The sequence below is a fragment of the Talpa europaea genome (assembly GCF_964194135.1).
Source record: "Talpa europaea genome assembly, chromosome: 7".
NCBI lineage: Eukaryota > Metazoa > Chordata > Mammalia > Eulipotyphla > Talpidae > Talpa > Talpa europaea.
In genome coordinates this window covers 36735122-36761389 of record NC_140074.1, presented here as the reverse complement: position 1 = coordinate 36761389, position 26268 = coordinate 36735122, and the positions used below count along the sequence as shown (strand labels likewise).

Sequence of the window (26268 nt, the reverse complement as noted above, 5' to 3'; positions counted from 1 at the left end):
ACCAAAGAGGTTAAAATGGTACGTGGACCAAAGCAGAGTCTTAAGTAACTAATAATATGTCTTTTTTCCATTACTTTTTAAAAGTCACAATGTCAGATGTTGAAGTCAAAATAAAGCTCTTAAATGTCTTTAGACACAGATGGCACAGGGGATAATTATAAGAGCTTTTTTTTTTTTTTTGCCAGCTTTCCTCTCTCCTCTCCAAATTGGAGTTTTTATTTCACATTCTTGCCAAAAATATTCAGCTGTACCATTGGAGTAATCTGCCTGACACTCTGAGCATGGAGACCAGGGAGAAAGTTTTGTCTGGCTGGATTAGAGTGGTTTTTGGTCTGTTTCCAGTTATGCTGACATTCCACACATCACTGTTTAGATCTGACCGTGCAAATGGACACCTCATTAATCAGCTAAATGCATGAGACCTACAGCATTCATGAACAAAAGTATAAATATTTTTAATAGCACTTATGTGGTCAAACTGACAGCTCCTCTTAGAGCATGCAAGAACACCTTTTAAGTATTTCTGTAATTCACATCACATCTGTATTTTAAACATTTGGCTTCGGAGTTCTAATGCAGAAGGAATTAGGTTAAGAACTCAACCCTAGACACTAAATTTTTGTTATCTGATGTTATTATATGGGCTGAGAATTAAAACTATAAACTGTGAGGAGTGAAAGTGAGTCAGAATATACTGTGGATTACTGTGTACACCTTACGGTATCTCATATTGCTCACACACAGTCAAGAATATATTTCTGTACCAAAAGTCTAGAGTATAGGAAGGAATTCCACTTCAAAATTTCTTCCCCAAAATTTCTTCCCCAAATAATATAATGAGGTATTTGGGTTTCACCAGAAGGAGCATATAAATGGTCATTTATGTGAACCCACCGCTTTATCATAAAGAAGTTGTTAAATTTGCATGCTTAAGTCAGATATCTGGATTCAAGATTCTTACTCTGCCACAGGACAAGTTCTCTTTGTTCCCTCACAGGGTTCAAATGAAGATTTAGTGGCTTTAATATGAGTAAAGAATTTGGAATAGTCTGCAGCACAGAGTATAAACACTCAATGAATCCTAGCCATCATTGCTATCATTGTTTTTAATACTTCAAAAAATGGAAATGTAGATAGAGAACAAATTGCCAAACCAAAATTGTACAAATGATCTTTTGTTTTTAATTCAAATTTCTTTATTAATAATTCTGACTGGCCGTCACCTTTTTCTCCCCTAGTATTGTACCTTTCCAATAATTTTGTTAAGATAGAGAAATATATAGATTAAAAAAAGAGAAAGCAAAGTAGGTAGACTATATTTCTAGAGTCATTCAAAATCTGTGTCAAAGCTCAGAACAAAGTCTAAGTTGAATTAAGTAAATGTGTGTTCGGTCTAGAGAATTCCCTTCAGTTTTCCTAGAGTTGAAGATTTGATGGTATCACTTTCTGCACTTGATCTTAGACAAAAGACTGAGAAGCGGTAGTGTCACTTTCTGTTTGCAAAAGAGCATCATTTTAGCAGCATCATAATGCCTCCCTCTCCCGTTCATTTTTTTGAAATTGTAACTGGAGTTATATGTTAATAATAAGTGAGAAGTTCAGAGGACCATGAAGGTGTGAAAACTTCCTTCACACAAATTTGAATCTTACATATTCTGCTTGTACACTTTTCACATAAAATGTCACAAATATTTTTCCTGATTTTAAGAGAAAATGTCACAGTTTTCTTACAGGTAGAATTTGGTAATGATCAAAAAATATTCTGTAAAGTACCTTAAAATACCTAGAATTTAATGCATTCAGTATTTTCTTTTACAGAATTAAAAAGTTACGAGGAAATAGTTTCCGTTCTCATAGAAACCTTAGGAGAATATGTTCTTCCTTTAAATCAATTGGATTGTTTGGATTTGCGGCATGGGTTAATATTTCTTTTTTGTCTTTTTCCCTTTGGAGAGAGGAAAGAAGTGAGAGAAAAGTCTAGACAAACAACTTGCCATTACAAATGCTCTAAAAATATGTAACTATCTCTGAGAAATACAAACAAACTTAACTGCCTGGCACAGGGTTTATAGGAAAATTCATCTCGCTTTCAGACAAAAGAACTGTTTTTTAATTTACCTTCCACGTTTGCATTCATAGTTATCTTGGAATTGTTAAAAAGTTTATGAACTTGTAGTCATTCCCATAACCGTGAAAGCAACTTTGTAGACAGAGATTGAGCCAAGGCAAAAGCATGGATATAAAGTCTTCATTACAAAAAGCTATTTTTAGCTTTTTCCTAATTAATATATTATTTGTCCTAGTACCAACTTTTATCACAAATTTCTTTTAATTAATGCTGCAAGAGCATCAGAATAATATAAATAAAATGTTTCCACTGGCACCTAGTGGTATACAGTGGTGTTGTGGAAGGCCTGCTGACCTGGAAGTCAGATGAGCTGAATTCCTTTGCTGGCTGCCTAGGAATGTGGAGTATTACTTTAAAGAGAGAGGTCTGGGCTGCCGTGTCCTCCTGAGGACCTTTTGGCAGAATCACTCACCAGCCTACCCATCAGAATCAGATGGGAATTTTTTTCCCCCAAAATATATACATTTCTGGCAAACACCTGCTGCCATCACCACCCAATAGGCACATCCAGGCCTTATTTCAGGGATATATTGTTGGAATAAACAGCCTGAGAATGAGGTTTCTTATTCTGGGATCCATAGCTTCATGAATAGTTTTGTGTTTGGAATATTTGTGAAGAAAGTGCATTATTTTAGTTAGGTTTTCCAAAGGAATAGCAGACCATCAAAAAGATGGAAGTTACTAGCTCTACAACATCTGTCAGAGACTTTCCTTTATCCCTAAGGAAAAATTTGAACAGAAATTTTAAATTCTGTCCGTCTCCTTTCTTAAGTCTTTGAGTTGACTCCTGTTTAAAAAGCTTACTCTTTTAAAATGAAATTTATCATTTTAAATGGGTACAGTGAAATGAACTCTGGAAAAATGTTAGTTTACTTGGACACTTCTACTCTGAATGCATCCAAAGATTTACAGTTCATTTATGGCTAAAGCATGGACAGTGGTAGCTTTTGAGAACTGAAATGGCTCTGGGTTCTCAAATGTTCAGTCAAAAATGACTGACGTAGTGATTGATATTGGATAACGGTTATAGCTGTTTATTCTTCTCCCAAACAGCAAGTTATTCATATCTTATATGGCCTTCTCAGCCCCATTCTTTACTGAGGTCAACTGATAGCTATGCATCAAATGTCAGCTATGTATGCAAAGTGTGTTGTTGTAACAAAGAAAGATATAAAATTGAAGAATTTGCAGTCCATTTGGGAAACCAAGATATGTCTATCAAAAAGATGAATGATAAATATGTCAGTACATATTAGTCATCAAATAATGTTCACAAAGAAATTGCTCAGAGTTCATCTACATTCAAGCCCTCTGAGATCTAGGGAGGAAAGCAGGACCTTGGCTGTAACTGGAAGAACACACAGAACATCTGCTTAGCCCAAGTATAGTTAATGTAGCCTGTCAATGAGGATTTTCTGGGTCAAGTCTTGGGATGGTGTGTAATTAAATGTGGGTGAGGTTGCAGTGAGGGAGAATCTGATTCTTAATCCACACTAGCATTTTAATTTCAAAGTGAGTACCTGCTTTTAGATACATTCCTAACCAATTTGTTCCCAGGAAAATATTAAATTGGCCCTAAAAGTAGTTATCTCCAGTTTAAGTTGACTATTTATGTTGATGACCATATGCATTGGCTTACAGGCAAGAGTTCTTAGAGGTGGGCCTTAGAACAGAAATGGATTGTCTTTCTCCACCATCAAAGCTACATACTTTCCCCTCAAAAGAATATATACCCAAAAAAAAGGTGATTTTCATAAATATTGTCAATTATCTATCCCTAAAACCAGTATTTGGGCTGTAGAGGATGAATTCATGCTTAATCCCTTTTATTTATGGAAAGCTAAAAGTATTATTTCAGATTCCTTGGAAATCTTAGTTAATGCCTTAGTGATCGAATGACTTCCATAATAAATAAAAAATTTCAGATCTACTCCTTACATACAAGGGAGCTACATGGTCTTTAAAAATCAAAGCAGAATATCTAGCTGAACATTTGACACAATAATGTGGCTAGTTAACTGGCCACACACTGTTCAGTTAGGTTTTCAGAAAGCACTGGCATTAAAAATAAAATATGGGTTAGCATGCCAGAAGAGTTGGAATATGTAAACAGAGAACTTTTAAAATCCATTTTAATATATTTTTAATAGTCACATTTCTAACATTTAGGAATATGTTGGTAACAACTAATACCCATTCTTGATGGATACATGTCACAGAGGAAACTGGAGAAAATGATCTCTAAAAATTCCTCCAGCTCTATTTTTCATTGAATTATTTTTCTTATAAAATAATTTGCTTTAACATTTTTGTAGTCAAGAACATTAAAAAAGCTTTTGACTTACGTACTTATTTTTCACTACAGTTTGTCTTAACTAGTATAATTATCCATATATACAATTAGCCTAATATAAAACTGGTTTTGTGAAGTGTTTTTGCTTAAGTTGCAGGAGGTAGGGAGGAGGGGCTGGCAAAGAGGAGGTATTGGCAAAGGTGGTTTGGTGGAAGGTAGGTGGAATATGTGCACATATGGAAGAGCAAAATTGTAACCCCAAAATAAAAATTTAAAAAAAAAATTATATTTATTAACCATATGTAAATGCTAAGTGCACTTTGAATTAGAATTAGAATTAGAATTCATGCTTCCAAGGTTATCTTATTTTCCAGAACACTGAGATTTCTGTCACTTGTGGTCTTTTGGTCATCCTAATCTGATAAAGTCTTAAAATTAGGTTCATGCTTTATTGTCATTATGGTCGTTATAAGTTTAGTTATTGACCAAAGACATTGCATAGTTCTCAGCTCGCCCCTCTGCACTTTAGCTAACTCCCCAGTTGTGCTTATAGAAACCTTTGCCACCTGGTGGGAACTTTGGTCATTTAGGCCAGAATGCCAGAATTCTGACAGTTTTCTTATGATTACTGCCTTGTTGTGCCCGTAGTTTGAGTAGTATTTACCATTGTTGGTCATGAATATCTACCATTAGTGTTCCAGGGCTGTTAGCGGCACCATCTAAGAATTCACATGGTCCAAGATGATGGATTAACACAAGAGGGAAGTCTAAATACTTATTTTCAGAAATTAAGTTTTCTGTTGGTTTATTTAATTTGGTAGTCCTCAATCCTGGCTGCACACTGGGGTCCACTTGAGCTTTTAAAAAATAGTAATACTTATACCCACCAGCAAATAGTTTGTTGAATTTTTTTTAAAGTTCCATTCCCAACTCAGATGATTCTAAAGCTCAGTGGGTTTAGACCTCTGAATCTGTGGGCGACTTTATTTTGGCCACATGGCAACACCTTTCCCATTTTGTACTTTGCATAGCTGTGGTTTGTCAGGGTGTGAGGCTGGTGTCTGTCACCAGAGGTGTGTCCTCTAACTGCAAGGACCTTACAGACTTCACACAACTGTCTAGGCATTCCAGAGCAGCCAGTGTTTCAACACCATCTAAAAAATATTTTCTGGAAATAAAGGTGACAAATTCCCTCTGATTTCAATGATCGAGAACTAGCTTAACATTTAATGTTATTTGCCTTGTCAGTTAGCCTCAACAGAAACCCTGTGACTTTCTGTTAAGTTACAGGGCACTTATTAAAAGCTTTCTGTTGTTCAGCACTGAAGGAGACACCACAGAATAACATGGCTGGGTAGCTCACATTCCCATGGAGGAGACACAAGTGAAACAAACACAAAGCAGAGTATATATTGATCCAGACAGTGGTGCTGCAGGACAGTAAAGGAAAAAGTTATTTTTGGAATGGTATCATAGTTATGATGGAAATAGAATTGGAGCAAGCCTTGGAAACAGTATGGATGAAATTCAACTTGTAAAGAATACTGCAATTCCAGGTCTCCAGAGCAGACCAGTAGAGATTGGCACAGAGATGGGCTGATTAAGTCATTAGACAATTCTGGATGAGTTGAGCAGTAAAATACCCGCAGATAAGATGAAAATGTCCTCATTGATAAGGAAGGATCCGCACGTGTCTTGAGGTGCTGGACCTTGATTGGAGAAACTTTAAATATCCTACTTTATAAAACTAACCTATGGTGAGAAGTGGTTGCCTGCAGGTGGGGAGATTATCTTGAAAGGGACAGGAGGGAGAAAGAAGGTGTTTCCTGGTTGGTAGGAATATTTTGTATCTTAGTTAAGAAGGTAGTTACAAAACTCATCAACCTGTGCACTTAAAATTATACATAAATTATACCTCATTTTAAAAATCTCTGAAAACTGTGTTTAAAAAGAGCCTATGAATTAAATTAGTGAAAATGTATGACTGGGATTCTGCTTCAGACACTCTATATAATTGTTAAGAGACCACTGGAGAAATTTTAATACTGACCCCCTGGTGATTACCTTAAGAAATTAATAGTTTTAATGTTACAAATTTAAGAGTTCTTTGTTTTAGGACTACATACTGAAATATTTATGGATGACAGTAATAGGACCTCTGCCTTTTACTTCAAAATAATTTAGTGTAAGTGGACGGATGAAGCCGGTATAACTCTCATCATTGCTGAATCTAGTGATGGGGACACAGGGATGTATTATTGTCCCTTTTTTTTTTAATATATTTAAGGTTTCAATAGTCAAAACTATTAAAACGTGTGCATTTTAACATTCATTATTTGTTCTTTAATAGGAAAATGCTTAGTAAAAGCACTTGTCTAGAAAAAGTGTTTATCTTAGAAAAATGTTTCTCAAATTAACTACTGAGGCTCTTTAAAGAAATTATGGGGCCTCCCTGGTGGTGCAAGGGGTTTAAGCACCATACTATGAAGCAATCCGCAGCCACTGCAGCACAAGTTCGATTCCTGGCCAGCCAGGGAGCTACCCACATGGCACAGCAGACCTCTCCTGTCTTACCCGCTGCTCCCCTCAGCAGTGTATTTCAGTCAGTCTACCTGTTCTGTTCCCCATTCTGTTTCTGGTGAATCCTCTCACATCTCCTCCCCCCACATCTTTGGCCTGTACCCCAGTTTTTGTATGCATAAATAAATAAATCTTTAAAAAAGAAATTATGAATGGAGTTATAGAAGGAGGAATGAAGATAAACATAGTGCTTTGTTTACTTTGCCCAAAGTAAGTCAAAGGCACTTTAGACATTTTGTATTTGCTATTAAGAAGACACATCAGAGGGCCTCCCTGGTGGTGCAGCGGTTGAGCGCTGGGTTGCGAAGCTGCCTGCAGCCTCTGCAGTGCTGATTCGATCCCCGGCCGCTGGGTGAGGGTCCCACATGGCGTACAGACCTCTCCTGCTGCCTGCTGCTCCCCTCAGCAGTGTATTTCATCAGTCTGCCTGTTCTGCTCTCCCCTCTGGCTCTGGTGAATTCTCTCATCCTCCCGGGCTTCTGACTGTACCCAGTGCTTGTATAAATAAATAAATAAAACCTTAAAAAAAAAGAAAAGACACATCAGAACATGGGGTTAGTAAATATTGTTTGGAGGATTGCATTCAGCATTGTGTCTGTGTGTTGAGGAAGGAGGTAGACTTGTGAAGATATCACCTGAGGAGTTTCCCAGACCCACTAAGCTAAAGATGGGAACATTGAGCTGTTGATTAGTGGGCAAAGGAGGTTCACAGAATTAGGAAATATAGATTCTAATCCAGCTCTGTGGCCTCAGCCAAATGATTGAACCTCCATACCCTTCAGAATTCTTAGCTTGGATATATGAGAATTAAAATTTAGAGGCTCTGTAATGTCTCATTTAGAACATTTTGCCTCCCTACACCCCTTTTTATTAGAGTATCATTGTTTCAAACTGGTAGTTTCCAAACTGGTCCACTGCATCAAAGTCTCTTATGGATGAATCAGTGGGGAAGGTCCGAAGTGTCCACCTCTCGGCCTCTGTCTCAGACCCACAGAATGATTTTCGGTCAAGGTACTGAAAAATACAAAATCAGCATTTTTACAAATATCCCAGATGGATTCTTATGATCAATGAAATTTGAAGAGTTTTAGAATGGATCATAGTTCTTTTTCTTCAGATTGCTCAAAATGCAATCAGTACTTAGTTATTTTCTTCTAAGCACCTACATGATTTCAAAACTTTAAAGGAGAGAAAATTGTAGTCAGATTCTTATCACATGACATTGTGGGGAGATTTACATTTTTTATTAGCATCTTATTTTTTTCCTTTAAGATTTATTTATTCACGCATACAAGAACCAGTGTACAGGCCAGATGCGCGGGAGAGTGAGAGGATTCACCAGAGACAGAGCAGGGAACGGAACAGGCAGATTGACTGAAATACACTGCTGAGGGGAGCAGCGGGCAAGACAGGAGAGGTCTGCTGCACCATGTGGGATTCTCGCTGGCCGACCAGGATCAAACCCGCGATGCAGAGGCTGTGGACAGCTTCACAGCACTGCAGTCAACCGCCTGCCACCAAGGGAGGCCCCTCAACTTATGTTTATAATAGGTAATTTAGGAAATTAGAGACACAAAGAAGGAAAAAAATAGTAACCCATAATTCTTTAGCCTTAGAAAAGCAGTGCTGAACAGATTGTTGTATATCCTTCTAGGCAAAATGTATACATATAAATGTAATTATTCACCAAAATAGGCTTGTTTTCTTTATATTCTTTTTAACCTTTGAAAATCCATGCATTAAGCTCATCTCTCTATATTAATAAATGTCCACCAACATCAATATCTTTTTTTTTGAGAGCTGAGGTGTAAGCCAGAGATAAATGGGGTGACAGGATTCACCAGAGACAGAGTGGGGAACAGGACAGGCAGATTGACCGAAATGCACTGCTGAGGGCAATCAGCAGGTGAGATAGGAAAGGTCTGCTGCACCATGTGGGTAGCTCCCTGGCCAGGGATCAAACTCAGGCCGCAGCGATGATAGTGCTGAGACTTAACCCCTAGGCCATCAGAGAGGCCCCCAACATCAACATCTTTAATGGCTGTGTAGAAGTACTTTGTATAAATATACCAGAATTTCCGTCATCTGTTTCTTTCTGGCATATTATGCCATCTGCCTTTCTTTTTAAATTTGTTTACTGTTTTACACATGGACTCTATGTCTCCGCCCTCTACACTGGCAGTAATTGCATCTACTAGGAGGCAGACCCCAGGCCAACAGACCAGAGGTGCAGTGGGAAGTAAAGTGAAATAAGAAGGTGCCAGGTTGCAGGTGGTCTGGAGTGTCTGCTAAATGTGTGACCTTCTTTTCCTGAGCATGGGAAGATTTTTAGGTCTTCTCGAGTTTTGTTTTAGTTGGAGTGAAAACAGGATTGGACTAAAGTGGGAATATTACCCTGCAACAGAAGTGAGAGGGACAGTCAGGAGGCAACAGCAGAAGCCCAGAACCAAGAAGGCAGCGGCCTGAACAGAGAGCGGAGGCACTGTGGCCTGAAGAGAGAGCGGAGGCACTGTGGCCTTAGAATGATGAGGCTTGGCAGATCCCATGTGGTAATACAGCGAAAGGCAAAGAGTCAAAGAAAGTTGAGGGTTTCCGTTTGGGGGGGTCTGGGTAGTAATACCATTTATGCAAAAGAAAACATGGGAAGAAAGCACTTGAGAAAATGATGAGTTGTGAGAATCTTAAAAAAATTTTAGCCCCTTTTATCCTAGCATCACACACTTCTCCACCCATCTTCTTTCTGACAGGCAGTAATTTGGAATGTACTTGTAAGTGCGGAGGTCTTCAGTCAGGAAGACCATTAAGCGCCCAGACATCCCAGCACGCACCAGAGGTGGGGGCCACAGAAGGGAGGCCCATCTGCAGCCAGGATTCCCTCCCATCTCAGGAAAGCACGGTGACACCAGTGAACCTGACCGACGACCAGATAGCCTCTGGCCTCTATGGTAACTTTCCTCACTCAGAGCCTTTAGTATCAGGATTCTAGGAACAGCATTGTCAGAATTTCAGTGTAAAGCCAGTGTGCCTCATCAGTTGACCTCAAAGGACCTTTCTGATGTTGTAGGAAGGTAGGCCTAGAATCCGTTCAATTAAGATTACTAAAGAGAGCTGTGTAGTGCCCTTAAGAAAACTCATCTGATGTGAATTTTGAAATATTTTAAATAGCATTCCACTCCTTCACAGTCTGGAAAGCATAATTTTTCTTTTTGGTTATCTGAACTTAAGAAAAAGAATAATAACAATCCCTATCTAAGTGTCTAAATGGCTTTTGAGGATCAAGTGAGACATGACATCATTTCATAAACAATAACGCTTGACAAAATGCTAGTTATATTACTGTTTTTGTTATGTGTGGAAGGACTAATGGACTTTTTTCCATTTAAAGAACTTTATTAATGAAAGTTTGAATTATTTTCTTTGCATGTGTATAATTTTCCAATGAATTTTGTGTAGGTTTCATATATATATATATGCGCCAAGATTTAAATTGACATGAATGAGGAAAAAAATAACAACATTGTACATAAACTAAAATTACCTATTCACTTAACTTATGTTAATTTGATCCTCTTGATTTACTTTTTCACAGTATGTACAAATAATGAAAGTACACTGAAGTCCATCATGAAGAAGAAAGATGGTAACAAAGATGCAAATGGAGCAAAAAAGAATCTTCAGTTTGTTGGCATTAATGGAGGGTAAGGAAAAATGGTACTAGTGTTTTTACATGGTCTATCTCTTGCCTCCTGCTTACTTAAGTCCTATTTAAAGGTGCCTACTCTGGGATGCTGCCACATCTTGGTGATGGAAGATTCTCTCTGCAGAAAGGTGCATTTGGGCTTCTCTCCTCTCCTCTTCTTGCTGTCTTTAAGGATATGTCACTCTTTAAAGGATACCTGATGAAGCTGAGCGATTTACATCTTCTCACCTCTTCTGAAAAAAAAATAGTCTTCGACAAAAGCAGCAGGCAGCAGGTTCCCTGCGCTGTTGGACAACTTATACTTACCTATATTAGAACTCAAAAGCAAGCAGAAAGAGACTGAGCGCATCACTACAGGGGCCAATGATAGTCATCCTCCACAATGGGTTGCTTTGCTTAGCTCTCCATGTTCACAACACCATGGTTGGGTCTTTCACCAGGAAAGTAACCTAGCCATGCCTTTAGTTTTTTACTTTCTAAACAGAGTGTGAACTTGTTTATTTCTTCTCTTCCAGTTGACCCAGGTAAATTGTTAAGCCTGTTTCTCCTCTACAATTGAATCAAAACAATTAATTGATCTATTAATGAACATATGGCCTCAAGAAGAAAGCAGTAGTACAGAGTTAGTTGAAATCCTATTTATAGTGAAGTATACCATTTGGAAAATGCCTGTTTTCCAAATCTTTACAATTTTATTACACGATGTGGCCCAGGAGTTCTTAGAGGGCTTGTACCAGAGGCACTACTGGTTAGTTAAATAATTTGGTCACCTTGACACTCAGAGAACATTCTAATGGAGCAAAATAGGAAGAATAAAAGAAAAAAGTAACTACTGCAGACCTAGTTTCCATAAATTCAGTTTCCTCTTGATTTATACTAAGTAGCATATGATAACCATTTGGCAACTCAGGTCAGAATAATATATTGAGAACTACCAGACATTTAAATAGACCTTACTTTGAACATTCATTTTCAGAGTGTGCAACAACTAGTGAGATTTCTGCAGTCAGCTGCCTTCCTTTTGTAGAAATTTCTATCACTGGGTCTTTATGGGCACACCTTGCATCTCCTGAAATCCCAATTGCCACCTAGGTATGAAACTACTTCAAGTGATGATTCCAGCTCAGATGAAAGTTCTTCTTCCGAGTCAGATGACGAGTGTGATGTCACTGAGTATCCTCCTGAGGAAGAGGAGGAAAAGGATGAAGAAATGGCAGAAGGGCACCTTGCAGTTAATATTGAAAGTGTCAAGTCCTCCAAGGTGGAAGATGAAATGCAGGTTCAAGAATGTGAACCTGAGAAGGTGGAAATCAGAGAGAGGTGTGGTACATTCCCCTTCTTCCCCTAACCCCTCTTGCATTTAATGTACTTTGGCAGTAGAATCTCCGTTTAGGGTATTTTGCAATTTTGTCTAATTGTTTGGTGTCTCCAATCTGCAAAAGACAGCGTAAATTTATCTTTTCCTTTGAAGTAGGTGCATCTTGTGATACTACTAAATACCAGGACAGGAGGTGATAACTCCTATATCTGTTAGAATAGCAAAGAGAGTGGCTTTATATCTGGTTACCTTTTGTTTTGTTATAAATATCTGTTATCTAATTTTGTATGTAGAGTCACCATTCATAGAACTGTTAAGCATCACTGAAGATTCCATTGTTGGAATGTACCACCTTACATTAAAAGACACATTAGAAATTTTTGTGACTAGCACATTTCTTCTAACATATCAGATTTCATCATTAGCCAGTTATCTCTATAGGATGATTGTATGTGAGTGGAACCATTTTTTGGCTTCAAAGATCACATTTACTGTATAAATGATGTAATCATCACATGTCTAAATTATGTTACTCCTTGAGCAGTTGGAATCACTACAAGAATGGATTGGGAATATTATAAATAGTGGCTGAAATAAAAATGTCAAATAAATGCTCTGGTTGGCTTGAAAAAGTACCTAAAAATGTAGTAAATTTTAGACTACTAGTAAATATGGAATCAATGCTTAGCAAACCGAGTAGAATAGATAAAAAAAAAAAAATTCAGAATGATTTCTCACAATGTGAAATATAAGTAGTAAAAACCTTTCAGAAAACTTACCTCTATGTAATTTGTAAATGAAAGTTTAACTGTACTAACACAAGGTAAGTGTTTTTAGTTTATATCTCCAAGTATTTTCAAATAGCTCACTATTTTGTCATCATTTTTCAACAGCTTTCTTGCCATATGTATGACATAGATCATCTGATTTTTAAGATTCTTTTTCCATGTGGTTGTTAAACAAGCACTTCCGGAGTCTCATGATTCAAGTTCAGATATGTGGTTGACTGGTCAGCATAATGGATGTGGTCATTCCAATTTCTTCAACCTTGTGAAAGTAAAATGTTTTTAAGAACTTAGAACAGAAGCAGTGAAAAATCTCCAAATGTTATTCCATGTCATAAAGTCCAAACCCTAATGAAAGACCTTGAGCTCTTTCTGTGTGGCAGCTTTGGTCCGCAGGCCCCAGGGACACCTGGTCGCCATGGAAGCACTTTACACCAGCCTCGGTCAGCTTGGGGCAGCTTGACTTGTAAAGGATCATAGAGTTTGAGACAAAAATGCCTTTCTTTTTATAATCAATCATGTTTTTTTTTTACCCTTTTAGGTATGAATTAAGTGAGAAGATGCTGTCTGCATGCAACTTACTGAAAAATAATATAAATGACCCCAAAGCTTTGACCAGCAAAGATATGGTGAGTCTGAACTGTGGTCTCCCAGTCTTTACAAAGTCCCCAGTGGTCACCATTAAACCAACATCTCTAACATACCCCTGAGCTGTTGTTGCCTGCATGTTCCACCCCACCCCCAAAACTATTTCTAGCATGTGTGGGCCGTGTGAGCATTGTGCTGTCGCTCCCCAGATCACACGGAACATTCCCTTCAGACCCAACTTGAGAGGTTCTTGCTCCACCCTGTACTTCCCTTGGGGCTACAGCATCTGTGAGGCATATACTGGCACATGGAACGGGAGATTAATTGCAGTCATTCTTTCTACATGTTCTGCTTCGGCTCACAGAGCCTTGTGATCCAGGGAGCAGAATCCCAAATTTTTTTTTTAAGTTAACATATGTTTTTAAAGGAAACCTATCTGGGCTGAGGTTGGCATTCCTTTGAGTTATGAAACTGCATATTTTGTTCTGATGTGGAATGCAGGCGGCCACTATTTTTAAACGTAGAAATAGCTGCACTTGTCATCTTCTCATAGTTTGAAAGCTTCAGAAACAAACAATATAGAGGTTGATGGGTGCCTTCATCTGACTGGCACAACATATGACAGATAGATACTTCTCTGGCAGTGCTGGATGTGATGCCATAGTCAAGTGTGTTGCACTCTCATATGTTGAAGTTTTGATGAACAGATTCTTTCACAGGTCAGACCAACCCTCTGGCTGATGACTACCTTAAGTGAGTTGAGAGAATGTGGCTTCTCATGTTCATTTAGATGTTAATGTGCTTTTTGAATTTTTGCATGTTAGTAGTAGATTTAAATGGCATTTTATGCTAAATAAGTTGGCAACTAAATAAGTGTCTGTGAGAAAGTTGATGTTAAAGGCCAACAAGGTTATGGAGTTATGAAATGAAAAATAAGGATTAAAAGGGATATGAGGAATTATCTCACCCTGGAAGGACAGATAGTCTTCCTCTTTCACAACAGACACAAACTGAAGAAGAATTGGTTGCTGTCACAGGAGGAAGAAGCATCCATGTGTATGCCCACACATGTCTGTTGAACCATTCTGTTCTGGCCCATCTCTTTACCTAAGGACCTTAAAAGATGACAGGTCTTTTCTAGAGTGGCAAATTAGTGCTGTGGCTAAACTAACCTCTCTTGAGTATTGGTCCACATTTTACTTATCCCCTCTAAATTGTATTCCCTTAGTATATGGCATCATTTTTTTAAATTGTGATATCTTCTCATAGTTGTTTATGTTGCTATAGAAACTTAAACTCATCAGACCCAGCTGAGTCTTGACATTCAATTTAGTGTGCTGAAAAGGGAGCATGGCAGTTATGTTTTTCAGAAGGAAATGCTAAATAAAGCCCCTGGTCAAGGGGGAACATAGAACTGCATGTTTTTCTCCATTAGCATAAAGCAAATGCCTTTCTGTACCTTGGTCACAAATAGTAAAACCATGAAATGTCACTGAAATTTTGATATTTCCCATTAGGTTTAACCTAAACTTAAAACTGATGCTTTAGGGCCCCAGATATTATAGCCAGTGGTACACTTTTTCTTTATTCTCAGAATAGTAGGCTCTGTGGTGGTCTTCAGGGAGGGCTTTACATTTCTGCAGCCCCAAACGTGTGGTCAGGCATATGCTTCATAATCAGTATATGTTTTGTTAAGTGAATTCTATGAAATACTGTTGAAATCATTGTGCCGTGACAAGTAGTAGAGATGTGAATGATCACAGCATTAGAGCCATGGAGCCATACATGGATGGATATTTTTAGCAGTGACAAAGTAAGGGCACCCTGGTAACATAATTTCCTTTCTTTCTTGTGAAAACAGAAATAGAAATAGAAATGTGAATGTGTAAAAGAGTAAGTAGAAGAAAAGAAAAAAAATTAGATGAACACTTTCCTGATCATCAAGTGACTGAAAATCAAGTGACTGAAAATGAATTAATCAGGCTAAACCTGAATAATCACTAGCAGAAGGATGAAAGATGAACACTGTAACTTCACCTCTACCTTGTCTTTAGAAGGAGGACTTCTTGTCTTCTGATGCTTTGACATAGGCAGTCCATCTTTCTTTGATAAATTTTTTAACTTTTAGAGTAAACAAAGCACAGATGAATGGTAAGCATACAAAAGAGGGCCAAAGTATTGTAGCTGTCCCCATCACCAGCACTGGCTCTGCCCGGTCCATGTTGAACTTCATGTGGTCCAAGTACAACTTGATCGGCCACAAAACACATGTCACGTTCTTGTGTACACGGCTTAGGTCAGGCAAGTGGGATTGATCATCAGATGCAGATGATCCCAATGAGGAATATAATCTGGTCCAGATCTTCTTTTTCTTCCCTTTTCATAGCTGAACATTTGTCTTTGTGATTGAGGTACATACATACTTATGATCTCCCTGTACTGTGGAGATGTTGAAGAAGGTGAGGTTAGTCTGGATAGGAAGTAAACAGCATAATTAAATGTGGGCTAAGTCATTTTTTCTGTGCTGATTATTATGAAAATCATCTGCAAGGCTAGCAAAACTAATACTTATAATTCAATAATAAATGGAGCCAGGCCTTAGTGTTTTACATGTATTGCCCCATTTATGCTCAGTAAAAACATTGAAGGAAAGGGTTTTTTGATTCCCATTTTGCAAATGAGGAAACCAAAGCAGAGCATCTTCCTTGGGTCACACACCTTATAAATAGCAGAACCAGGATCTGAACCTCTGCGGTATGGTTCTTACACTGTACTCTGTGGCCTCTTCTACAGAAGTTAAGAGTATATGTGTGGTTTAAAATCAAGAAGGATGTTCCAGTTTGGAATTTGAGGCTTCTCTTAGGACGTTGGGTTTCATTTGGTTGTTTTTGAGGGCAAATTCTAAGTGCATATACTCTGACTTTGAAATGCCTGGTTATCTTGGGTTTCCAGATAGGTCTCAGAAAGGTCTATAAATAGAAGAACTAATAGCTGTTCCCTCTGTGTTTTGGCAGAGGTTCTGTCTGAACACCCTCCAGCATGAGTGGTTCCGCGTGTCCAGTCAGAAGTCAGCCGTGCCAGCCATGGTGGGGGACTACATCGCTGCTTTTGAGGCCATCTCCCCCGATGTGCTCCGTCACATCATCAACATGGCTGATGGCAATGGCAACACGGCCCTTCACTACAGCGTGTCCCATTCCAACTTTGAGATTGTGAAGCTGCTTTTGGACGCTGGTATGTTGACTCTCTGGTCCTTTCTCTCACTTGGGTGTGAATCATCTTAGAGAAACTGACTGATCAGCGCCTCAATTCTGTGACCCTCCTAAAATCCTTTTCATTGCTTTTCAACATGAAGTGGCAAGAATATCGTTCATGAGTCACTCATGAGAGACTTGACATTTAAATAAAACTGGGTGACACAGATCCCAGATCTGTTTTGAAAGCAGATGTAAAAGATATTCTTGCCGCAGTTCAGCTGCATTCAAGAGAGGTGTGTCCCTGGTAGTAAACATGACTCATGTTCCTCTTAAGCTGAGTCACGCAGGCTTGGCAGGTTCATGGTCAGGAGGCAAACGCTGCTCATGGGGTCACAGTCACAGCTCCGGTGTTTGTGGGCTGCTTCACTTGTTCTTGCTCCATGACCCCCATCTAACTGTCCTGCAGAGGCATACAGTTAGTCAAGAGGGAGATTAAGGAAAATCACCACCATTCCAGCCAAAATGCACTGTGTATTTGGAAAACTAGCATAGAGTGCAGAAAGTGTTACTCTTATATGTAAAGCACTGTAATGAGAATAGTGACAATTCTTGTTTATGCCTGGAACTTGCGATCCCAGAATATAATCAATACATGTATTAAACATGAAGTGAGAGAGTGGGAAGAACATAGAAGGTGCCCCTTGAGAAATAGTAAGCTTTCAACTGTTTGTCCAAATGTAGCAGCCAAGCGGTACATATTGTCCCCAAATCACTTCTATTTATTTTTTAAATATAGACTTTTACTTGTAGAATGTGACTGATAAAATTCACACTAGCTCGTCTCATTAAGGAGAGCACAATGTGAAAATCTGAATAAAAACATGTAATAAAATTATTTCGTTTTCCCATCCTGCTTCTTTTTTTTTTAATTTTGTTTTTATATTCCCCATACAATTGCAACCCCCTTATTTTGACCCCAATCCATCCTGCTTCTTGACCCAACTGTCCAGTATCTTCTACTGTTTAGGGATTTATGATTAATGCAGAGACGTAACCGAGCAAATTTACTTTTTTCCTCATCTAAGTTTGCTTGTCCCCAGGAGACATTTTAGGATAAAACTGCTTCTATCTTGTAGGAAGGAATTATAAGCCTCTTTCCCTCCAGACTTTCCAGACTATAAACAGAACTGGTGATACTGTCAGCCCAAGTTATTGTTTAAACAAAAATGTGGATAATATCCAGGGCACCTAAAAATGAGATTTCAGGATAACTCCTAAAAATAACAATTTAATCTACCCTTTGAAAATTTGCATTGGCAAGATAATATTGGTAAATTTAATGATTTTAACTCCATCATTTGGTTAGCTTTGGTTAATAACTTTCCTGGATTAACTTAGCTTTTTACTGCTATTAAGATGGTGACTCCATAAAGTGTTTGTGAATCTGGAATGCTTTGGACAGCACAGATACCCAGTAACCTCAGCGAGCATGTCTGCTCACACCCTTCAATATCACACAGATTTTTCTGTTCTTTGTCCTTTTCTACATTAGAAAATATGGCTACTTAGATGCCATAATGTCCCTAGTATGCAGTTTAGATTCCTAAGGAAAGTTTTCCTGTTACTTCCTCTTCTCACTGCTTATGATAGAAACATCCTTAACATATTAGCTATATTTGGTCACATATAAAAGCTGCTTTCCAGCATTCTCCATTCCTTTCATTTTAATAGAAAGTGCTGAAGGAATTTAAGGGTGTCTGGAGGATGTTAACCCCTTAAAGGCTCCTTAAGAATTATAGGACTACGGCCTCGCCGGTGGCACAGCGGTTGAGCGCTGGGTTGTGAAGCTGCCCGCAGCCTCTGCAGCGCCGGTCTAATCCCTGGCTGCCAGCGAGGGTCCCACATGGCGCACATATCTCTCCTGTCTCGCCCGCTGCTCCCCTTAGCAGTGTATTTCGGTCTGTCTGCCTGTTCTGTTCCCCTTTCTGGCTCTGGTAAATTCTCTCACCCGCCCACGCTTCTGACTGTATCCAGTGCTTGTATAAATAAAATATATATATGTGTGTATACACACACACACATATATATATAAAGATTTACAGGACTAGAAAAAGTCCAGTCTATTGGGTTTTTTAGCCCCCTCAGTTTCTTTGAGCACTTGCTGTATTTGCTGTCAGGTCACAGGTCCTAGAATTATGTTTTCTGTTATTGGAATCCTACTCTCAGGGCCCCAAACAAGTCAGAGCAACAGACTCAGGGTCTCAGAATAAGTTGTGGTTATAAGTGGGCTGCTACATATTCAGTGTTCCATACGTAAGCCTTTACAAATCCTCTTTTCATTTGTAGCTCTCACTGTCTTCTTCACTCCAAAAACAGTGATTTCCTAAACACCACTTAATGTCTAGATCCCACATTATTATTTATACTTCAAAACAATCATTACTTAGAACAACCTCACAGACCTCCAGGCTACTACAGTCCAGTTGCAAACAAGACATGCTGTGGAAGTTTACTATTGCTTCTGGCTTCATGAAAGAGAAAAAAAAAATTATTTGGTATGAACACGTCTCTTACATACCCTTCCAAGTCACCCTGGGCCTTAGATCACCTGAGGTCATTCCTTTGGGCTCTTCTAAACAAAATGCTGTACCTTCAGTTCACGGGGACAACTGCTGCCCTCAGGAGATGACTTCCCCTAAAGAGACCCATGTTTTTGCAGACGTGTGTAACGTAGATCACCAGAACAAGGCAGGGTATACCCCCATCATGCTGGCTGCCCTGGCCGCCGTGGAAGCAGAGAAGGACATGCGTGTTGTGGAGGAACTCTTTGGCTGCGGGGATGTGAACGCCAAAGCCAGCCAGGTGAGTATGCTTGCTTCCTGGGCTTATGCTCACTAACATAGCTCTGACCTGCACAGGTGCCCCTGCCATATGTGTGCATGTGAATTGTGTATGTCAACCTGCTTGTCAGTGACTAAGCATCCCTACCATGTGACTGGTAACCACTGCTCCCTGACTGTTCCCAGATAATAGTGTCTTTATGCCAGGCACAGAGTGCCCTAGTCTACTGTATTTATAGTGTGACTTCCAGACATGAGCTTTCCAGCTTCTGGCAGATCCTGCAAGCTAAGGAAAAAATTGACTCATTACTGGGCCTCCCCTGGTGGTGCAGCGATTGAGTGCTGGGCTGCGAAGCTGCCCACAGCCTCTGCAGCGCCGGTTCAATTCCCAGCCGCCAGGCGAGAGTTCCACAATGTGCGCAGACCTCTCCTGCCGTGCCCGCTGCTCCCCTCAGCAGTGTATTTCGGTCCATCTGCCTGTTCTGTTCCCTGCTCTGGTTCTGGTGAATTCTCTCACCCTCCCGCGTTTCTTACTGTACCCAGTGCTTGTATATATAAATAAATGAATCTTTTAAAAAAAAAATTGACTCATTACTTCATGATCTTACTTAGCTTGCAAGACCCCATTTTCCGTGTTTGCCACCACTTTACCCCCAGGTCATTCCATGTCCATTTTTCCCCTCTGTCACCACATACCCTGCACTCTTTTTCCTTCCTCCTGCCTTTATCCTGGCAGCCCAGTGTTCTTCTGAAGTCCACTGTCATTTCTTCCTGTAGGCAGGACAGACGGCCCTCATGTTGGCGGTCAGTCATGGACGCATAGATATGGTGAAGGGCCTGCTGGCCTGTGGGGCTGATGTCAACATCCAGGATGATGAGGGCTCCACCGCCCTGATGTGTGCCAGCGAGCATGGGCACGTGGAGATCGTCAAGCTGCTACTGGCCCAGCCGGGCTGCAACGGCCACCTGGAGGACAATGTAAGTACCCTCCTTCAGGTTCCATGCCCAGCCCTGCTGGGACACAGGGGAACCCTGTGAGTGCTGGCTGACTAGGGGAGAGAACAATCCTTCTTGACTCTCCTTGGGAATTTGTATTGCTATCCACGCCATCTCCCTCGTGGCCCTGCTTGGTAGCATTTGCTGTGGACAAACAAATACTCCCATTAACTAAAGCCAAAGGAAGAAAAATAGACATCACCAAAAGATTCATTAAAGGAAGAAGGTGATGGACATATATGAAAGCAGAATAAATAAAGGAATGAATGGATTTATAAAAAGGAATGAATCGTCAACTTCTGATAAATCCACCAAAAAGAGACAACCATGGTCCAATCCACTTTGATCTGGATATCCCCAGTGTTTTCTAGCTGGGGTGACTAAAGCCAATTGTTATTACAGTGAAGCATTTCAAATGAAATGAGGGCAGGGGTACCCTTTGCAAGGATTCTTCAAAATGAGTTATTTGCAGTGTTTCAGCAGCTGGGGGACCCAGACCATCTAGGCTTCTGGAAGCACATCTTCTCACTTCTTCTGGGGTGTTCTCACTGCTGTCATTCTCAGCTCCTCTTCCAATTCCCATCCCATGCTAACCCTCTGGCTGGGAAACATTCTAAGGAAAGCTGCTTCTGGGAGTTTGCTGGCCCAAGGGGAGGAATGAGGATTGGCAAGGCACAAGGAGGAAGCTTGGGTGGCGACTGGGCAGGAGGTCATAGAGGTTGGTATGGTTCTCTTTTGGAAAGTTTTTTTTAATCTCTGAGGTGCATGTGCCTGGGCCAGAGCTTCCTTCAGCTCAGAACACTAAGTTAGAGGGAATACATCCTCCTTTGCATTAAACTTCAGACCCCTGTGGGCACAGGCCAGCTGGCAGAGCAAACCAATGCAGGTATTTACTGGCAGGAAGAACTGACAGGCTTCCAGTGATGACGACCTCCCAGGGATACATGAGCTGCACTTGCTCAGACCAGGTTCTCTAAACTTACCCTGGAGTAGACAGAGAGTTTCCAGCTGGTCTTTGCTCAGGACAGTTTGTGTTTCCTGTGTCTTATTTTCTGTTTGTTTGCTTTTACTTACACTCTCTCTTAGCAAACAATAGCTTCTAGATGTAATAATGAAAGGCCATAGACACACTTTCAGAAATTCTGGTCACCCCAGCCTGTTGTCTACTCCTTCATCCTTAAAGGAGTAGGAGGGTACCCAGCTGGCCTCCGAAAGAAAAATAATTCCCAGAATTCAGAGTGGGAGGAAGGACCATAAGATTCAAAACACACATGAAACATTTCCTGCTACCAGCAACCTGAGCGCAATTCTTATTTCAAGACTGTAGATGCAAAATAAGTTGTGCAATTCTTTGCATTGATCCTCCTTCATATCCATCTAAATTCCTGCATTTTAAGGAAAACAAGCATTTATGAGGAAATTTTTCTTTCCCGTACTTGGGGTTTCCCCAAGCATTTCTGTGAGATACATTTTTGCAAGCAAACAGGGTTCAGTGCTTACACATAGATGTTACTCATAGCATTCCACAGGGTAGTTAGGGCTGCAGGATCAGTACCCTCCCCCAGAACTGAGCCCCGCTGGCTCCAGAACTGCCTCTGCCAGTGGACCTTGTCCTGTGTTCCCATCTCTCCTGGCTCTGGCTCATGCTTAGTGCTATGGGATCAGCTCCCTCCCTGAGAACAAAATGCAGGGCATCAGAATATACATACACCACAGTAACTTGCCTGCTCATTTGTAATTACAAGAAAAAAGGATCCAAATTGTTTCTACCTATGGCCCCTGCTGGTAGCCTCGTTGAGCAGCCTGCGTCTGTAGAGGCTCCAGGCTGTGCAGACCACCACACTAACACTGGAAAGCAAAGACAAAGGGACTGGGGTGATTCTTCTGTTGATTGTGATTTTCTTAGTGTGGGGACCAGGCCACATTCATTCTTGTAAGTTCTCACCAACCTTGTATGTCTGGGTTCTTGGAAATTGCAACTTCAAGCAAAAGGAAGTAAGGAAAGCAGGTCCTCCAGTAGCATCCCTCAGTGTTGGCTGGCTTTATCCCCCCTCATCTTCATAATATAATGACGTCATTAGAGGACCTGCTTTATCCTTAGGGTTTGGCACTTAGAGGTCCAGAAAACTTCCTGAAGGACTAAACAAATGGCTAGATTTGAAAAACCTCATCAATTACTGGAGAGTATTTTCTCTTGTTAACTTTTGGTGGTCTGGAGGTTTGAGAACCCAACATGACTTGTTCTTTCTATCCTAAGGATGGCAGCACCGCACTCTCGATAGCCCTGGAAGCAGGACACAAGGACATCGCCGTTCTTCTGTATGCCCACGTCAACTTCGCAAAAGCCCAATCTCCGGTCAGTGTTGTGCATTTGGCTTTTGTGAACAGCCTGAAATCCACCAGACTGGTGGGACCTCTTCCCTGGGGAGTTGAAGGGAGAACCAGTATTTATGATTCTGAAACTGTAAACTTTAGTTTGGAACTCAAAGGTTCATCATTTTTGTCCCACCAAGAAGGCCAGAGTGCTAATGGATAGTGTAGCAGAGGCTAGGCCCCTGTTTGTCCTCAAGAGACAGGGTCTCTCACCCTTCACTTGAAGGGTTTATTGTGGGCAGGTTATCTATCCAAATGCCAAATCCCAAGCTTACGGATGCATATCTCCTTGTTGTTGGTGGCATTTTTCCTAAAGCAGACAATGGGCAATCTCTAGATTCAGACTCAACTCTTAGTGGGAAGTTGACTTCCTCAACAGCTGGACATGACACTACTCCTGCTGAACCTGTGTCCTGGGTTCCCAGCTATTCTGGCTCCGACTCTTGGGTGGTTGTCAGCTGCCGTAGAAGGAGTTCCTAGGTATCTAGGACACACATCTGCCTGAGGTCACTCATTAACCCCCATTTTTTTCCTTTCCTGGTCTCTAGGGCACCCCTAGGCTTGGAAGGAAGACATCTCCTGGTCCCACCCACCGCGGTTCCTTTGATTGATTGTGTGCAAATAGCCATCCATTTACATGCCACCATTAAGCTGCTAATTGTTCTGTTGGGGTGACAGATACTGAATGTATTGTACCAGAGCTCACCAGCAAACAGAAGGCATAAAGCCAAGGGCAGAAGGCTGAAGCTTTCACAGTTGAAGCTGAGCCATCAGGAGATTGCCAGCTAGGCACTTGCCACCTCTTTTCTGGCCATCTTCCCTCTGTGTGGGGCACACTTTGCCCCAGTGTCTCTGTTGCTGTTGAGTCTCTGCTCCGTTATGTACAGTTGTAGGAAATTGTAACCCCACCTGGGCAGGCAACTTCTATTTCTTATCCACCTCCCCTCCCCGCCCACCACCACTGCAAGAAGTGTCAGGTTCTCAAAGGCATGGTGTTTTTAATTTTTTCCATTAGTATTTATATTTGCTAAATGTGGAACCATTGGAAAGCTCTTTGAAAATTCCATTCCAGGATGGTTTTGTTGATTTTTCTTTTGTCTTTATTATTTTAAAGAGTAAGAAAGTTGAGATGACTTTGATCATCAGCAACTTGGGACTGGGCTGGTAGGTTTCTGTTTTAAAAATAGAAGATGAAAAATGGAACTCTCAGAAAGTATAAAACATTAAAAAAAGAAATATGTTCAGTTGGTTCTATCTAAATGGATGTATTATATGACTTTATATAAAAGGTATCTATAAAATTGACACAGTGTTTTCAACTTTTATATTCCTTGGTAATTATAGACATGAAGAATTACATGTAACATTACCATATTTTTATTAATAATTGCACACTCTGTACCTAGTGATAAAGGTTGGATTGTATTAGAGGAACTGGCTTTAATTTGCCTCTAGAAAAACATAATGTAGTTCTTTCCATATTTATGGATTCCTTTATATCATGCCACATTTACTTTGGCTTATGTGTATTTAAATGTTTGAAGTGCCTTAGACTCTTGCCATATTTTCAAAATAAAATTTCATTAAGCTGTTTTGCTTGTCCCTGCTTCATCTCTGACAGCTGTCTGCCCGATCCTATTGACTTACAGCAGCAGCAGCAAAAGCTGACGGATGGATCGCATGCAGAGAGCAAGTGCCGGGTCTGCTGGCCTCGGGCTTCAGTGAGAGGAGGCAGCTTCTGACTGCACTATTCCGTTTCCCCAGCTCTGCTCACGTCAGGAATCTAAAATTTAAGACCTTATTAGGCAAGCAGTTCAGGTAAACTCCAACGGAAGTGGATGAGTTAACTGTTTCTCAGGCGTAGAAGCACCACTGGTCTTTGATTCTGATTTCAGGCAGCTGCTGGGTGACTGGCTGAAACCTGAAAGGATGAGAAAGAGGAGATTAAGCCCAACAGACTTTTAATTTCAGCTTGCTGTTGGGTCAGTAGCACCTGTTTCGAAATTCTTTTTAAAAAGTAAAGGGAATTGGGTCCATCTCATTACAATGTGGAAACATATTGGCCAAGATGAAACTAGGTGTGTTGGCACACTTGCTGATGGTGAATTCTAATCCGCTCCATTTGCCAGAGCCAGGTGCATTAAGGGAATATCAATGAGGCTTTTCTGAAAACCTTTCTTGTCATCCTTCTTTCATTCATTTATTCATTATTGAGCTTAAGAAAGAGGCCAGAGAATAGATTTTCCCCACAAGTGTGTCATTACTTGCATGAGAAGCCTGGTTCATGGGCAAGAGGCTTGCAGCTTTTCAAAGGTACTGGGAGTTGCTGTGACAAGCGGTGTTGGCAATTCAGGCCACATTGGGGTGCAAACAAACATGCACCCACACCACACCAGGGCCCTCACTGCCGACAGGCTGCTGTCCTCTGTGAACCATGAAAGTGAGGCCACAGCTACCTGGAATCATGAGCCTCTCCTTCCCTCCCAGGACAGATCTGCTAGCTCAGGGACTGGGACTAAATTTCAGTTCAGATAATTATTCAAGCCCAAGTTCCTTCAGGTCTGAAATAGCACAATAAATTAAAGCAGAGGAGTGTTTGTTTTTGAAGAAAAGTGACCCTTGAGTTTTCTGTCCTTTAATGGCATGACATGCTTTTTGAGCAAGGAGGGCTGTCTCTCAGGTGGCTTGTGTTCCTGGGAATTTTCTTTGTTCCATTTTAAAAAGGCACTAATATTGTCAGTGCGTGAGAAAACAATCCCATTTCTCCATGCTGCATTTCAGGTATCTTGTGCTAAATTTGAACAAAGAAAACAAGTGTTTGTTGTTTCATGGAATGATCTTAGTAAGTCTGTAACCTCTGGGTCACTAACCTGGCTTGTGCCTTGTTTGCTCTACTAACCCTGGACACTTAAAATGCTTTTTATCTTGGGATCTCGGCACACTATATAAAGCAGTCTGAGTCTCCCCAATGGCACAGCTGTGATTTACTGAGGCACAAGTCCATAAAGGGATTTGTGGCAGGATGCTTGGGTGAGGCCCCCAAGTGAGGCCAGCAAAGGATTGAAGACTTGTGATTTGATTTTCTGATTTAAATGAATAGAAGGCTAAACCTTTTCTAGATACTCTTGCCCTGAAAATTTAGGAGCTAGAGACCAGAACACTTCCCCGCCTCCCTGCCATCAAAAGGAATGGAACCATGGAAACTTTGAGACTTGCATGTTAAGAGAGTAAAACTGACAACTTGTCCTGATACCATTAGGATGAAACGGACTAAACACATTACTTACCACAGGGAAGTACGTTGCTTCTGGAGAATGTTCCAGGGAGCATGCTATCTAGTGCTGGTCCGCAAAATAAATGAAGTGTTGAACTTTTACTGTAAGCTATTGATGCTCTAATAACAACAATTTTATCCCTGACTTCCATCGTACTGCAGATACGTGATAATGCTGGGAAATAGAATCAGGTAA

General features: G+C 40.4%; 1 protein-coding gene across 3 annotated transcripts in view; it reads left to right on the top strand.

Annotated features, from left to right (window-relative positions):
• Positions 1–23409, top strand: part of KANK1 (KN motif and ankyrin repeat domains 1) — a gene marked incomplete at both ends in the record, with an annotated part of 56909 nt that extends 33500 nt beyond the window's left edge. Inside the window, 9 exons of one of the 3 annotated variants that reach the window (XM_084238285.1) lie at positions 9713–9946; positions 10591–10699; positions 11794–12021; positions 13346–13433; positions 16407–16626; positions 19309–19451; positions 20207–20407; positions 22683–22781; positions 23347–23409. In XM_084238285.1, the coding sequence (XP_084094411.1) occupies positions 9713–9946; positions 10591–10699; positions 11794–12021; positions 13346–13433; positions 16407–16626; positions 19309–19451; positions 20207–20407; positions 22683–22781; positions 23347–23409 (1385 nt within the window). The remainder of the gene's footprint in view (positions 1–9712; positions 9947–10590; positions 10700–11793; positions 12022–13345; positions 13434–16406; positions 16627–19308; positions 19452–20206; positions 20408–22682; positions 22782–23346) is intronic. The other 2 variants (XM_084238286.1, XM_084238287.1) reach the window with 2 other exon arrangements.
• Positions 23410–26268: the final 2859 nt, after the last annotated feature.